At 33.5% G+C, this 17,202-nt stretch overlaps 2 protein-coding genes across 2 annotated transcripts in view; one reads left to right on the plus strand and one right to left on the minus strand.

Annotated features, from left to right (window-relative positions):
- Positions 1 to 1,400: 1,400 nt before the first annotated feature.
- LOC133186414 (uncharacterized) lies at positions 1,401 to 2,465 on the minus strand. The gene is made up of 2 exons (XM_061321670.1): positions 2,165 to 2,465; positions 1,401 to 1,917 (listed from the first exon to the last, which is right to left on the minus strand). The coding sequence occupies exons 1-2, from the start codon at positions 2,230 to 2,232 to the stop codon at positions 1,500 to 1,502; spliced, it is 486 nt and encodes a 161-aa protein (XP_061177654.1). The 5' UTR covers positions 2,233 to 2,465; the 3' UTR covers positions 1,401 to 1,499.
- A 1,754-nt stretch (positions 2,466 to 4,219) lies between these two features.
- Positions 4,220 to 17,202, plus strand: part of LOC133186306 (uncharacterized) — a 60,108-nt gene continuing 47,125 nt past the window's right edge. Inside the window, exons 1-2 of the mRNA XM_061321532.1 lie at positions 4,220 to 4,617; positions 11,498 to 11,635. Coding sequence (XP_061177516.1) covers positions 4,235 to 4,617; positions 11,498 to 11,635 — 521 coding nt within the window. The 5' untranslated portion in view covers positions 4,220 to 4,234. The remainder of the gene's footprint in view (positions 4,618 to 11,497; positions 11,636 to 17,202) is intronic.

Here is a 17,202-nt window from a genome sequence, read left to right on the forward strand (position 1 = left end):
CTCATTCAAGAATGCTTTTCCTTGGACAAGAGTTCAGAGTAGTCGACTGAACAGAGATGTTTGTTCAGCGGCCACGTACCCCTAGAGCACAGCATCAAACATACAATAACTATAAGAGCCATAACACATTAAAGTGCCTTGTTGGAATCACTCCCTCTTGTATCACCACTTGACAAACGAATAATGATCTATATATGATGCATGTAATTGTACTATCCAAAGATGTGTTCATGAATGCTCTATGATCATGAATAGTAGCTATGCACATAATATGACATCTGAAACAAGTGCTTACATGTAAATTAAATCAAAAGAATAAGATCTTTTTTATGTATCTGAATGTTCATTCCATAAAGGCATCTAAAACATACCAGACCTGGGGTCAATTACTTTAAATGTAATGCATTAAATTACAATTACTTCGAAATTTTTACCATTACAATTACCATTACCCTCATTTAGAAAAGTAATTAATTAAATTACAATTACTTTGTTTAAGTAATGAATTACATTACACATTACATTTTATAAGAGAAAAACACAAATTTTATGACCACACAATTTATATCTATACTTTTCACACTTTGTGCTTGGTTGATATGCTTTCCCTCATGTCTGTAAGTCAGAGTGGTATTTGGATTTTGTATTCATTTATCATGTCCATGTAGTTTACCAATCTACCATGATCTACAGTTGACAAAGAAAGTGGATCGGAACACTTTTAATGTTGCAGTTTTGTTCAGTCTCTGATGTTAGTTCCTCCGTTTTTTTTTTAAATAAATGTATTAATGTCACTTGTTTTGTGGCTTCTTTGAAACCCAATGATTTCTTCTTTTTTTTTCAAAACAATTCTGGCTTTCTTCAATTGATTTTATAACTGTCTTGTCAAGAAGTTTTCCATTAAAACAATTATTTACATGTAGTATGTCTGTCAATCACCACTGAATAAACATTTTTTTTTTTTTAAAGTAAGATATAGGATTTTAATTTTAAGACTTTAACATTATAAATAAAAAAAAAATAACCTCTCAGTGACCTTTATTTGTTTCAGATTCAATAATGAAGAGAGATTTAAAACCAAAATGTAATTGAAAGGCAATGGTCATTACTGACATTTTTTTTAAATTAATGCATAAACATTACAATTGTAATTGAAAGATGAGTCCATTACACATTACATCCAATTACTTTGAAAAAATGTAATGATTACAATGCATTACCATTACCCCAGGTCTGATACAAACTGTAATGTAAATATTGTATTTATTTATGAAAGAATTTAATCATATGATCATGATGATTGAAATATTTTATTGTTTGTTCCTAATTTATATTTATCAGTTCAGGTATTCTGCCATCAATAAATTATGAATATTAATGAATCCTGTACCTAAGACCAAAAGTGTTTTAAGTTTTTCCTCACTGTTATAATCAAGAATGCCATAAATTATTATGCATTACATGCTTATCTCATTTACAAATTTGTTGCTCTGCTATACTTAGAGAGACATAATTGCAACTTTCAAATGTTTGTCGAAGAGATATTCACATTTTTGTACTATTTCCTCAAATTTCAAAGGATCATAATGTATTTGCTCACAGAAAAATCCACATTTTGTGTAAAAACACAGGAGTTGAAACAATTTTTTTTCTTCAATTTCTTTAATAGAGTTGTTGTTCAAGGACTTGCATGGGTTGTTTATTGAATGGTGAGCGCTAACTTCAGGTTCTTCTCCTGTATAGTCCTGTAGTTTTATGTAATTGGCCAATACAAGATGAGATGACACGAGGCTTAAAAAATTGTCCCAAACACATGGAATATCTGTTCCGACTTGAGTGTGACAGTCTTTGTGCCTCTCACAGAATGAAGCCACAGCAAATATCGAAGCTGTACAGTGCTTACACGACCCATCATCTCTAAAATCAAGAGAACTTTTGTTCAAAGTGATGAAGTATTGAATATGAAATTCCATGACATGAATAGTGTATTGAGCAATTTACATAATCATAAATGCTTGTAGGCTGAGACAGGGCTCCCTCTGTGTATGTTTTTTTTATGAACAAAAAGCATTAGTATATCTTTATGAAATAACATTTTTGATAATTATTGCTTTAAATTCTACTGGAGAATCTGTAGTCATAATGTGAAAACCAGAATATTTACACTACATCCACCTGAGTGAATCTGTTCATTGCCCTCAACAAATATCCAGGTCTTGTACGGATCTGCATCTGGCTAGTCTCAGGAACTGTGTCACACTTGATGTACTGAAAATCATCAGACAGGGGGGACACTTTCACTTTATCAACGTGGTTGTTTTAGTCTGTATCCATTGTCTTGTCTCTGTCTATGTTTTCAACCGAGAATAACGTACTCCAGCCATCGTTCAAAAGTTTTATGAAAACATCGGAAATCTCAATGTTCGGCAGTTTTATGAGATCTTCAGACCAACTATCAACACTTGTTATATTTCGGAAAACTTTATCTCCAACAGTTTGACATCACCACCCTGTAGGCCTAATCATCTGCCACTTCTGAATTTCAACTCCCAGTTCACAAAGTCTTATCAAATGATGATTTTAATATATTGAAAAAGCTATTCCTTTAAAGGATAAAAGGTCTTTCAGCATAGGCACTTGCCAAGAATTGAAATTATAGTCGTAATCGCAGTCTGTATCTAATGACGCCATCGTTTACGATGAAAACGGAAGTAAACATGCCCTACATTTCACTTTTGCGTGATGTAAAAATCGGGTCGGAAACGTATCTCGGAAGTCGCGTATTCGGAACATTAAATGCGAGAAGGAATACATCCCGAATTTTCTCTTCATATAACATGTAACGGTAAGTTCTGTGAATAACAAGATAACTTTAACTAGCAAATTTTAATGGATGAAGATTATACTTTAAATAGACGACCTAGACAACCAAATTCCACAATATTGTTATTACAAAGCCTGGAATTTTTTTTAATGCAGAACATTTATAAAGTTAGAGTTACCGTTATTGCACTTCCGTCCCAGCTGGTGCACATCAACAAAATTTACCCTAGATGCGGATGATTTAATCGAAATATTTACAAATCGGGGGCACATAAAAATTAAATGGAAATATGAAAAGAAAGAAGAATGTATAACGAATTTATTGATGTATGCATATTCCATGTTTTCTTATTCTTTCGATAAATAATCAGGCGAAGTTTAAGCGAGGTGAGGCAGACGATGAGAAAAGAGTTGCAAGCCTTCTCTCTTTTTATGTATCAGTCGAAAACGGTATATTTAAAAACAGCATATAGAGACAACAGAGTTACATTATTGATAACATAAAGTGCATATTAGAAACAAAAAAAGGAAAAAGGTGAATCGACTCCATATTTAAAAAGAAAAAAAAAATGGAAAAGGGGGGTGGGGGTCCAGACCCCAAGTGCCTGTGTATAATCTTAGCACTGCGTTGCTTACACGTTAAATTTAATTTAAGTATGACAACATATAGGATCAATAAAATAATAAAATATGTTTTATAAGTTAATGATGAAACATATCACTTTCATGTTCTAAAATGCCATTTTGTAAGATAAAACTCTTAACTTGTTTCTTAAAAGTAATCTTTCCTTTAGTACATTTAATAGAAGCTGGTAAAAAATTCCAGTCCTTAATGCCATTAAAGTAAAAAGTATCCGCTTGACATGCTTTCACATGAGGAATAAAAAAAGTCTTCATTAGTGGATGCTCTAGTGTTTCGTGAAGACACAGCTTCACGCTGTTATATATTATACTATGGGTCAAAAAATTTATTACAGAAACAAGTGCCTGTGGTTTCAGTACGAATTATAGAATTATTTCGAAATTTTCTTTAAAGAAAAGGTCTTAAACTTACAGTATTTCTAATTGAGTTTTCCACAGATGAACTTTAACTCATTAGTTCTATACTTTACAAACACGCATATTTATTTTGAAAAATGACTTTATTCGTAAATAAAAAAAAATCGAAACACCTTTTTTTCTCTGTAAAAGCGATTAACCAATTAATCACACGAAAAATATTAACAAAACACTCAACAATTACACGGTTACCGAATTAACACAAACTGGTGCCGAATTCACCAGATTCTGAAGCCGAATTCACCAGTTGCCGAATTCACTTAATTCACTTTTTCGTTAGGTGCCGAATTCACCAGGTGCCGAAATCACTTGTACCCTATTTGAGCGTACGTTTTATCTTTCTGCTGCAGCCATGAGTACAATGGAGGAACTAGAGAATGTCCAGGAGTCTTCTCAGCCAACGAGTGAGGAGTCCTCGCAGCCAACGAGTGAGTCATATGGAAGTTCCATCACACCGAAGAGCACGTCTGACTGGGATTCTCATTTCGTAGATGAATTAGGAGTGGAATCCACCGAGGCGGGCATGATAGATATAATCTTAAAGGAATGGCATCTCGCAGGTGTGCCTCCCAGCGAAATTAAAGAAATCGAGGCTACAGTAGAGGCGTGCCTCATAGAAGATCTTGATAAAGCGTTTGAAAACATGACCGTATCAGAATTTAATCGTGACAAGTTCGGACTAAACCGCTCAGAGATGGCCAAAATTGATAATAAACATCCGCACCTTAAAAAAACGTAAGTGCGCATCATTGTAGATCGCAAATACAATCTCATTGTATCAGTCCTCAAAGAAATCTGAGATTTCCCTGACTCTTACCCCTGCTTTTTATATTGTGGCATTATTCTCTTTGATATTCACTTGCCCACCAAAAACAAGTTTTAAGATTTTATTGATACGTTCAAACATCCATTTACAGGCTAACATTTTCCCATGGTTCGAATATGTGTGAACCCCTCCCCCCCCCCTCCCTCACTCCAATTAAAATATTTATGCTATTTATATCTCTGATATACTAAATATTGTATTAATCAGGTCCGGCACAATCTCTTGATTAATTAAGCTATTTTATCACACTTTTTTCTCAAATGTTTTATTTTTTCAGCATGTGCAAAAAGTCGCACCTTGGTGCAGTGGAAATATTAAACTTTGAACTCTTCTGAATACAATGCATGTAAAAATCACTCACCAAATTGCATCTCCTTGAGAATTTGTACTCAAAGTTTTAAAAGTTTTGGGGCTATTGATGAGTGACCACACAGTTATTTCTTTGAATGAAATTATAAAGGAGGTCAGTTATGGCCAACAGGATAATTGATTGGTAACAGTTCAACACAATGAGAAGCAATCATACTTATTCACGCCTCACCGCACTCAATATAGTCCACAGTTAATCAAACAATGGAAATTCATCTTTTGCTTAAAATTATTCAACAACAGCAATGTTAGAACTTCTCAGATTTGGGTTGTATTTTTTGATAGTCCATAGTACATATATGAATAGTCAATTACTTGCGACTTTTTGTTTTTTTCTTAGGCCAAAATGAATAAATAGTGTGTTTCCTATTCCACCCTGAGAAAAAATAGGGTAGGTAGGTAGGTAGGTAGGGAAAACATTTTATTTTATGTAAACATTTTATTGGCAAGCACGCTGCCATTTTCCATTAGAGAAATCACATTCAAAATATTTCTGATTAATCATGTTAATGTGTCTATGATCATGATGACAAGCATTTTTCAAACAGGGAAGTGATTCAGATTAAGATTTCTAATAGTAAAACTGGAATAATTTACTCAAGGTTTCAGATTGAACTGTAACTATAGGACATCTGGCATATTTACCAGAAAAGTTAAAGGCCATTCTGTCCTTAACTTCCTAAAAGTATAGGCCAATTTATAGTGTCGGGTCCGTTCGACATTTATCATTTTAACAAGCCAAGTGATAGTTGAAAATATACAATTCCTTTAAAATTCTTTCATCGCATGCTTAAATGAAGTCAGGTAAATGGCTTTAGAGGTAAAATACTGAACAAGTGAAACTCAGTTGTTTTCCTTTAATTTTTTTATATAACGTTAACATTTAAAAGTATTCTCATTGCCTGATAGTAAAGGGAGATTGGAAAAAAAAATTAGAATGGATTATCTAATTACATTAAATATTCAAAAATGTTTATTAATTTTCCTTTTAATAAAGGGGAAAATAATATTTTGTTTACTTTAAACTAAATCATTATATTGAAACAGAAGGGGAATTTATTTTAAAAAATTCCATTCAATGGGTATTTTACTGATATTAGTCCCACCTCCCATTACATGTTCATCAGTACATGTATTTATTTCTTGGGATTACAGGTTTTAAAAGTAGTTATCCAGAAACTAGACTTGTTTTTCTGATTTAATTTATATGTATTATTACGTTCACAGATTGTCTAGACTAAAAATGTTTTCCATTCTATAGTAAAACCTTGCAACATTGTTATTAGTCTGACCCCTTATTCAATCATGGCGGTAAAAATATCAACAAGGCATTGAATCCTTCGATGTTTTAAACATTCATCACTACGTTTATGCTCTTTGCACTTGGATTTGGAAGTAAAAGTTTTTTGTCAAGATCTAAGATCCAAATGTCATTGGCTGATGAAATCTGCAGTTGCAGAAAGTAGTAAAAAAAAAAGTGATTGGATCTGAATGGGGGGAAAATATACGACTGGCCTTTACATACAGAAGTTAATCGGCCGTTATGCCTGATCAATGTTAACCTATAGGCCATTTTGGCAGATTAAATTTTATTTTTTTCCTGCCATTTTGAATTTTTATCGGCAAATGGCCGAAGGCCGACACAAATCTGAAACCCTGTTACTCCTGGAAATATATGGCAGAAAAAATGTTCAAGGTCGGCTCGAATATTCTAGGGTTGGTCGGGGAACCGGAAACACACTATTTATTTATCTACTAGGGCTGTCACGAGTACCCGAAATAACCGAGAACCGCGGTCCAAGTTGTTCGGTTCGGTTCCAGTTCCATTTTTCCGGATTTCAGTTCCGGTCTGGTTTATATATTAGAGTCTGTTCAATACAAAAATGGCGTCGAAATTAAAGGAATGATGACGATAACAGTGATAAATAAAATCACAACTGAAATCTACTTCATTCCATGACAAAACACTTGTCACGGAAGTATTAGATAATTATCAAAACGAGCAGGAATGGTCAGGTTGTGGCTAATATTAGGCCAAGTCACCGATGTCTAGACATTCGCATGGTTAAGACTTGTTTTCAATGTAAATTTAATGTAACAAATAAAGATTTTTCAAGTTAAATTCATGAAATGAAGGTTTAAAATAGATTTAAATACCCGACCCGAAAAACCCGAAACCGAACCGAAAATTTACAGAACCGACCCGACCCAAAAAATTTTGGAACCGTGACAGCCCTATTATCTACGCCTTACAAAAAACGTTTTTGTGATAAACTTCATATAAATAGCTTTATTAAGCTATTTTGAATAGCTTAATCAGAGCTCTAGATGAGGTGTGTATTTGCAGAAATACGCATTGAATTTTACAAGATACGCATTGAAAATTAAACTAGGGTGTACAATTATGCATTAGCAATCGTAGATAAGCATTACACCATGAAAGTACTGCATACAACAGTTTGAAGAATACAAGTACAACTTACTTAATGATATGAGTTGAGGTCAACTTGGTGTTTGATTTTTCTCCAAATGAAGTACAGATTTAAAAGCCTTTTAGTAACCAGGAATATTCTAGTAATGGCGTGATCGATCTCCATTTCAGGAGGAAGAATCAGAGATTTACATACATGCCAACTTTTGAAAACTCCCATGGGGGATTTTGCGCGTGACGACAATTTTCAAAGCTTTAAATTCGCGACATTTTGTCGTGAAAATAAATGTTTATCCCATTTTTTTTTTTTTTTTTTTTTTGGTTAATTTATAATATCAATATCACTTGTTAACACAATTTAAGAATAAATAATACAAACCATTTTTTTCCTTCCAAAATTCAAATATCTTTTTAGTTTAACAATATTATGTTTGAAAAAGACATATAATTTGGTGAAAAATGTGAAAATGTACAACTTTCTGTTCAATAAATTTTTTTGCAAAGTTTTAGAAATATATGAGGTTTTGTTACTGTACAGTTTTTGGGAAACATTTGTAAAATTCTATATTTCCATTTTACACAATTAGAATTTCCTAATTAGACATTAAAATGAAAGAAATATTGAAAAATTGCAATGCATTGTGTGTGTGTGTGTGTGTGAGAGAGAGAGAGAGAGAGAGATAAGAAAATTTGTTTGTGGTATGCACTTTAAATAGAAGTGTCATTTTATTCCCTATTAATAAGTATACATCATGATGATTAATTTTATCACACACACAAAACAATTTGAAGAAATGAATTTACTCTTGAGATCATCAATTATTTAAAACAAGGATACCCCCTATCCCAAACAAAAATTAAAATTGTTTTTATTATGATGAACTTTTGCATAATCTTGGCAGTGCCGTGTGGGTATTCCCTTGTCATGACACATTGGGGGGGGGGGGGGAGGGGGTTCAGTATACTTAAGGTATGACTTTTTGTTTCATCTAAATTATTTTTATCTTATTTTTAACCGGTAAACTTTACAATATTTTTATTACAAGCAGATAAAATCAGCAGCTATGCTTTGTTGCTTTCTACTTTCGTTTTTAAAAAACCATCAACATGGATTAATTCCGATTTTGTTGTTAGTTTATCATATCACTGTATTTAATTTTTGTTTTTAATAAAATGATATTTAATTAACCCCTAAATCTATGTGTTTCACTATGCATACCCCTTCTGACTGAAAAGTTTAATCCCCTAACTGCTCCAGGCTATATGTTACCTGTACCTGGACAGCTGTGTGCGTTCAAGCGAGAAGTGATTTCCTGTGGCTAATTAACACCTCTGCATGAGTTAAATAAACAAAGAGACTAATCTGTGTGCATTGAATAAACAAGTCTGATATTCTAATCCCGATTGACAAAATATTGTGGTAGGGAAACACTGAAAATCGGAAATTTTAGGTTGAATTTTTTCAAATCGGGATTTTAGGGCAATTTTGCTTTCCCGATCGGGAGAGCGGGATCAAAGGGTAAAATCGGGAGGATCCCGCCTAAATCGGGAAAGTTGGCATGTATGGATTTAGATTAAAATCAATTTCTATTACAAAGAAAGACTATGCACTAGGCATAACTTTTTTATTAAGGGGTTCAAAGCCATTTTTTTTATTTCCCTCAGCTTGCTATATTAACGATGATTCTTTTCTGTCAGTTTACTCTTGATATGATATCATATTAAATGGAGGAAAAGTTTTCTGTGTCTCTGACTCTTTGGTTCCTTGACCTACTGTATAATCTTCCTTGTCAAAAAAGAATGCTTCCAAATTTTAGCCAAAAGTATTGTTGGTATTTTCAAAATTTATTTTAAAAAATGAAGGAACTGACCTTTGTAGTTTTTTCCCTCTTCAAAAACACTTATATTTCGATTACAAGCTCAAAATCAAAATAAAGGTCAAAATATTTATATATAAACAAAATAATCTTCAATCATTTTGCTGAAAATCAAAACCTGCATTGATTTGAAAATCAGGGAGTAAATACACTTTGGGGTAAAAAATTATCTGGAGCTCTGTTAATAAAGCTATATAGCTTTTTAAAGCTACATAGCTTAATCAAGAGATTGTGCTGGACCTGTTAATATCCTATAATATTAATATTGCATTGTATTTTTGATATAGATATATTGATACACTGTATGCTGTATTGAATTGTATTAATAATTTTTTAAAGTCAAAATTATTGTTCAGTCGATACTTTTATTATGTAAATTCTAACATAAATCATTTAAAATTTTTTTTCAAGAGTTATAGCCCTCAAGTCACGTTCGTATCAATTCCGGGAAATCAAAAGAGTACCGTATTTGGTTTTTCATTTATACAGCAAGCAAGCATTTCCGGTAGTGATAATATACCATTTATTTGACGGGAAACGCTTCATACCGCTTCACACAACTTTACTAGCTAAGTAAATTAATTCAATTTTCAATCAAAACTTGTGAAAAGAATAACTTTTAACAATATTGGTGTCTACTGTCTTTTATTTTTACTTTCCCGAGTGGGTGAGCATGACCCACGATCATATTTTCCTGTACAGTTTTTTACTCACCCCGGGCAACGGGAAAGCGTAATTCTAGACCCCTGGCCATGTGGGCTACTAAACCGTGCAATTCTGGGGCCCACATCAAAATTTATTCGCCCACAAATTATCACACCTTCTATTGAATAAAAATACAACAACCCCATTTTTCTTTTTAGGTCACCTGAGTCACTCAGGTGACCTATTGCTATCTGTTTTCGTCCGTCGTCGGGCGTCATTCGTCGTGCGTCGTCATTAACATTTAAACATTTTCAGCTTCTTCTCTGAAACCACCAAACCAATTTCAACTAATTTTGGCATATAGCAACTATGGGTGAAGGGGAACAAAAATTGTGATTTTCATTGTCCCTGCCCCCCTGGGGCCTGGGGGTGGGGCCAAAACCACTAAAATTAGTGCAATCTTTAAAAATCTTCTACTTTACTCCTGGACATCAAGCAGTCAAACTGTTGGTATGATTGTAATCAGCATTGAGTCCTCTATTAAAATTGTGAAATTCATGGCCCCAGGGTCAGGGGTTCTAGTGCTAGGGCGGGGCTATATTGATTATATAGTGAAAATGCATTATTTCTTTGAAAATCTTCTTCTCTGCTCCTGGGTATTAAATAAACTAAGTACATAGTTATGATTAGCAAGAGTGCCTTTACCAAAATTGTATGCCAGGGGTTCATGAGGAGAGTAGTGTATCAGAAACCCTTGGCTAGGGAAGATGTGTTAGGAGGGAATTTCCTGTCTTAAAATTAGAATACATGCACGATGTATGAATACATATCGGAATCGGTATGATTATTAAGGTGAAAGATGCTTATGAAGAAATTAAAATGACAGACTAAAGTTGAACACAAAGCAATTGTTGACTATATATTGTCAAGAATTATATTTTCTGCTTTAAACTAGTTTAATGCGGAACTATTTTTCTTATTCGCATTGCTCATTTTCCTTGGCGGCTGTTTGTCATTTTCACTTTCTGACCCACTGACTAAGGAGAGTTGATATAATCAACTCCCAAAAATCACAGTGCTTTGTTATATTACTACTGTCCAATTCTTCCACCATGAAATCAAATCCCCAGGAACCAATATATTTTCCTCAAACCACTAAAATTTAACCCCTTGAAAATATGTGTGATTTTACATTACCATTGAAGATGGTGTTATCAAACTTCACATGTTGATACATACTAAAGAGAACTATTCAATTGCATCACCATTTTTACCTTGACCTTTCCTTTGACCTTTGAGTGAAAAAATCTCGAGAGGGTTGTTAAAACAACAATCAATCAATTAATCTTTAAAGAGTGCAATATGACAGTTGAATTTTTCAACATGGCCAAAATCTGTATGCTTAATATCGTCTGTGGTTCATGATGAGTTTCATTCTACTTTAAAATGATTTTTTTTTCTCTACAGGTTTGTTCCAAATATACTGCATTTCACTTTTGCCCTGGAACGAATTTTCATTGATTGTTTGGCAAAAAGAGAAATATCTGAAGGCAAATACGAGCTTTTATTCGAGAATTTGTTGAAATCTTTTGGATTTTTCACTTTGTGAGTATTTTTTTTTTCAAGTGTACAGGTGAAAATCTTTTTTTTATACGCCTGTCTTAAGATGGGATGTATTATGTTATAGGCTTCATGTCTGTCCGTCTGTCTGTCTGTCCGTCTGTCCATTCGTGTCCGGCTCATAAGTTCAATACTATTAGGTCTAGGATTATCAAACTTTGTCAGCTGATACTTCTTGGGTAGACGGTGTGTCGCGCACAAAAAGTAGGTCGCTCTGACCTTTAATAAAGATGCTATGGCCAAATATGGAAAAATCCTGTCCGGCTCATAACTAGAAAACTATTAGACCTAGAACTATCAAACTTCGCAAATATATACATCCTAGGTAGAAGGTGTGTCGCAACTTATCTCAAGGTCACTGTGACCTTTAAGGTAGAACCTATGTCGGAAAAGTCTTTGTCACAAGATTTTCAAACTTTTCAAAATGATAAATTAGTACTTGCTTATCAATCAATTAAAAGCTCATGATATGTTTCCTTGTTTTTAAATGTAGTACAGCCTGTGAAACTTGGAATGGTAATTACATATTGTGACTACACATTTTCAGTTATTTTAGGGGTATTTGTCAAGAAGAGAATATGAAAAATCACAAAAATACTTCTTCAAACATCGTCATTTATAGACTTTATTAACTGAACAATACTGAACAATATTTCTCAAGAATAATTTCTTTTTTATTCAATTGGCATAAAAGATAAGTTCACATTTAAAAAAAAGGTAGGCAAATGAACTTAATTTTTTTAAGTCAATTTTTCTATCCTACATTTGTAAATATCCTTCAGAAGTCTTTGTCACAATGTTTTCAATCTTTAATATGAAGAACATACCCAAATGATTACAAAAAGTGATTAAAATATATACCTTTCGCCTCCAACTAATGAGAGATAGGTTATTTACTGATTGTAATATTCTTGACCTTTTTGCACTTACACAGGATTTAAATTATTAAATGACTGTTTGGGGTTTACTTTCAGATTAAAAATGTTTATCAAAAATTGTATTTTTTATTAGCTCACCTGAGTCGAAGGCTCAAGTGAGCTTTTCTGATCACATTTTGTCTGGCGTCCGTCAGTCTGTCTGTCCGTCTGTTCTTACGAGAGATACATTGTGGGGTAAAATGAACGTATTTTCCAGCAGTGTGAGGTTATTTTCGTACTGTGGGGTAAACCCCCCAATGAAGAGGTTTAATTATGTCTAAAATTACTTTATGAGGTTGAAAAAACTAAAATTAGATTTAACCCCACAAATCTTCACAGACATTTTTGGACAGTGTCACTAGCCCAAAAGCTAAGACATTCTGAAAATTGCTGTTTAGAGGAGTTCGGTAAATTGAATCGAGGAGTTCCGAATACCTGAGCATGCGCACACATTTAAAACTAACTGCGCCTGCGCAGGATACGGAAGTAGCTGCGTTGGGGCACTTTGTCATTAGCATTGAGGAAATTCGGAAACACAAAAAGCAAATGCGGTAAGTCTCCGGATTTTTCACCCCCTTTCCGCCCCTCCTGATTAATTTTTAAATCTTCCGTGTTTAAAATTTTTCAAATTGAATATTTTGGCATTAATTTTTATCATGTTTCGTAGTATAATTGCTTAGAATGGCAAGAAATGGAAATTTTCGCAGCAGTAGGCTTGGTAGGAATCAACATGTGGTCGTATAATTAGGTTGTAAAAATTAGTGGTATATCAACTTGATAAATGACCATCAATGTTTATTACTGAGTGCAGAACATTGTAACTAGTTGCTAAAATACCCAGTTGCCATCTTCTAATACTGCAGTGGTCATTAAACACTGTTAAAAGATAGTTATAATGTAGGTGACATTTTATCTAAAAATAGATCACACTACATGTTAAATAATATACCTGACTTTATTTGTTGTATTTTTTGAGAGGTTAATTTTATATTCTATTTACAAATAAATTAAATTACATAGAATAAATTACACAAAACCCATGTTTTACTTAACTTACTGGTTGATGTACCAAAATCAAAAATAAAATATTATCTAATGTTTTAATGATGATGTTAACTCTTGATTAATTTAAATGAATTAATTTTGTTTTTAATGCTCAATTATACTTCATTTGAATCAAGACTTTATCATATTTTTAGGTCACCTGAGTCACTCAGGTGACCTATTACTATTTGTTTTCATCCGTTGTCGTGTGTCGTCCGTTAACTTTTGAACATTTTTAACTTCTTCTCTAGAACCACTCAACCAATTTCAACCAAATTTGGTATGTAGCATTTATGGGTGAAGGGGAACAAAAATTGTGAATTTCATGGTCCCTGCCCCCACCCCCCACCCCTGGGGCCTGAGGGGTGGGGCTAAAACCACCAAAAATAATGCAATCTTTAAAAATCTTCATCTTTACTCCTGGACATCAAACAGTCAAACTGTTGGCATCATTGTAATAAGCATTGAACCCTCTACCAAAATTGTGAAATTCATGGCCCCAGGGTCAGGGGTTCTGGCCCCAGGGTGGGGCTATATAGCTCATATAGTGAAAGTGCATTATTTCTTTGAAAATATTCTTCTCTGCTCCTGGGTATTAAATAAAGTTACTAAGTACATAGTTATGATGAGCAAGAGTGCCTCTTCCAAAATTGTGAAATTCATGGCCCCAGGGTCAGGGGTTCTGGTGTAAGGGCAGGGCTCTATTGATTATATAGTGAAAATGCTTTAATTCTTTGAAAATCTTCTTCTCTGCTTCTGGGTATTATTTAAACAAACTAAGTGCATGGTTATGATGCATAAGGATGCCTTTTCAAAAATTGTGAATTTCATGGCCCCAGGGTCAGGGGTTCTGGTGTTAGGGCGGGGCTCTATTGATTATATAGTGAAAATGCATTGATTCTTTGAAAATCTTCTTCTCTACTACTGGAGACTATTTAAACAAACTAAGTGCATGATTATGATGCATAAGGATGCCTTTTCAAAAATTGTGAATTTCATGGCCCCAGGGTCAGGGGTTCTGGTGTTAGGGCAGGGCTCTATTGATTATATAGTGAAAATTCATTGATTCTTTGAAAATCTTTTTCTCTGTTACTGGAGATTATTTAAACAAACTAAGTGCATGATTATGATAGAAAAGGATGCCTCTTCCAAAATTTTTAAATATATGGTCTCAGTTTTTGGGGTTCTTGAGGGGGTGGGGGGGCTCTATTGATTATATAGTGAAAAAGCATTAATTCTATTAATCATAAATTAATCCTGTCTGCTCCTTAGAATAGTGTTGAGCTGATAAATAAATTGCTTAGTTATGATGAAAATGGGTGCTTCGAACAGAATTTTTAAATCTTGTGGTCCTAGGGTCAGGGGTTCTAGCATAACGAGGGGGGTGGGGGGGGGGGTGGGTTGATAATATAGTGGAAAAGTGTTAATTCTTTGAAGTCCATAGTTATGATGATGAGGGTAACTCTTCCAAATTTGTAAATTTCTTGACCCTTGGTCTTGGGTTCTGGTGTTAGGGTAAGGCTTTGTTGAATCTGTAGTGAAATGCATTGTACCTGTGAAATTCTTCTCTGCTTCTGGGCATATCGGAGGCAAACTGAGTAAAAGTTGAAATGATATGAGTAAGCGTATTTCTACCAGATTTTTAAACATCTGGACCATTCGTCTAAGCATTCTGGTCCTGGGCAGGGCTCTATTAATTTGTATGCTACTGAGAGAAGTTATTCCCCTTTTCCATTCATCTTTGATAATTAGTCACTGTAAATAATGTATTTGAAAGGTTAATAGATTAAGATAATTATGCAAGAATGTTTATCGTATAATAAAAAAAGTACTTTCTTAGTTTTAGTAATCAGGTAGACCTGTAAGTAATAAATAAATAAAAATGAGACAAAAATAACTTACCTTATTAAAAGTTCTTCAAAGACCATAAGAGAGGTCAATGCTAGCGGTCTTAATATGGGTTTAAAAACAGTACAGAAGCACTAATAGTTTGTTAATAGTCTGCATGGTGATAGTGTTAAGTGGGGGACAGATTAGAACTTAATTTATGAGTTGATACTGAATACTAGACTAATTATTTTGTTGATCCTGATCTTGCTACTTTTCTTGCTTTAGCGCAACAATGCTTCATCTATCAGTGTATTTAACTTCTAAATTGTTGTATTATACTCAGGTGACCGTTAAGGCCCTTGGGCCTCTTGTTTAATACTAGAGTCTAGACTTTGTGAAATAAAAATTATGAAGTATAATTAAGATGGAGACAGTATTTTTTAGGGGTTTAAATGTTTTATTTACTATTATTATTATTTTTTTTTTTTTTTTTTTTTTTTTGCGATTTGAAAAAATGTACATAAAAAATCTCCAGCTTTGAGATCCAAACTCCAGCTGAAAAATTTCAAATCTCTAGTCGTGATTGTTAAGTTCTGTCACATTTAATGAGTCATTAAATTATTTACGATCAGTCATCACTCAGTCAACTGAAAGATAAGTGTTTTGTAACTCACATAAATTAAATATATTTCTATTGTATTTAATGATTTAAGATGAAAACAAAATGAATTTATTGAATTTCATTCTAAATGAGCTATAGTGCAATGATCAGAAAAAGGGAAGATAATTTATTTAAATTCATTTTAAATAATTTTCTTTTATAGTAATTTATCAGTCCTGCTAAACAGAGTACTTTAGAGTACGTTTGTAAAATTTTATAATTTAATGCAATTAAACTGCTTTCTATATGTTTTTCTACATTAGTTTAACATAACATAACAGCATTACAGTCTGATTGTTTAGATTATTTTAGCTACTCTTTCCTGTTGTATTATTTATTTGTAATCAATACTATCGCTTGTTTGTCTTAGTCCAAAATTCCTCTGTACTGCTAATGGTACCCATTTGCCAGTTTGCTCATATTTTGATGGTCAAAATTAATAGCATAAATTTTATATTACTAAAATGTGCAATCACTGATAATTTTTATACCCCCGCTCCGAAGGAGAGGGGGGTGTACTGTTTTACCCATGTGTGTCTGTCTGTCTGTCTGTCCGTCTGTGTGTCTGTCTGTCCGTAACAAATTTTGGTCGAAGTTTTCTCAGCAACTACTCATCACAAGTGCTTGAAATTTTAGCACAATCTTTGTTTAGGCATGCCATATGGTGGGATTCATTTTTGTATGAATCCGATGTCAACTTCCTGTTTATCCGTGCGTCTGTCCGTACCATACATAAAAAATTTTGGTCATACTTTTCTCAGCAACTACTCATCGCAGATGCTTGAAATTTTAGCACAATCTTTGTTAAGGCATGCCATATGGTGGGATACATTTTTGTACTAATCTGATGTCAACTTCCTGTTTATCCGTGCGTCTGTCCGTACAACACATAACAAACTTTGGTCACAGTTTTCTCAGCAACTACTCATTACAGGTGCTTGAAATTTTAGCACACTCTTTGTTTAGGCATGCCATATGTTGGGATTCATTTTTGTACGAATCTGATGTCAACTTCCTGTTTATCCTTGTGTCTGTCCGTACCATACATAAAAAATTTTGGTCATACTTTTCTCAGCAACTACTCATCGCAGATGCTTGAA

Source organism: Saccostrea echinata, unplaced genomic scaffold (assembly GCF_033153115.1).
Source record: "Saccostrea echinata isolate AGI-Se365-2 ecotype Australia unplaced genomic scaffold, CSIRO_AGI_Sech_v1 ptg000013l, whole genome shotgun sequence".
Lineage (NCBI taxonomy): Eukaryota > Metazoa > Mollusca > Bivalvia > Ostreida > Ostreidae > Saccostrea > Saccostrea echinata.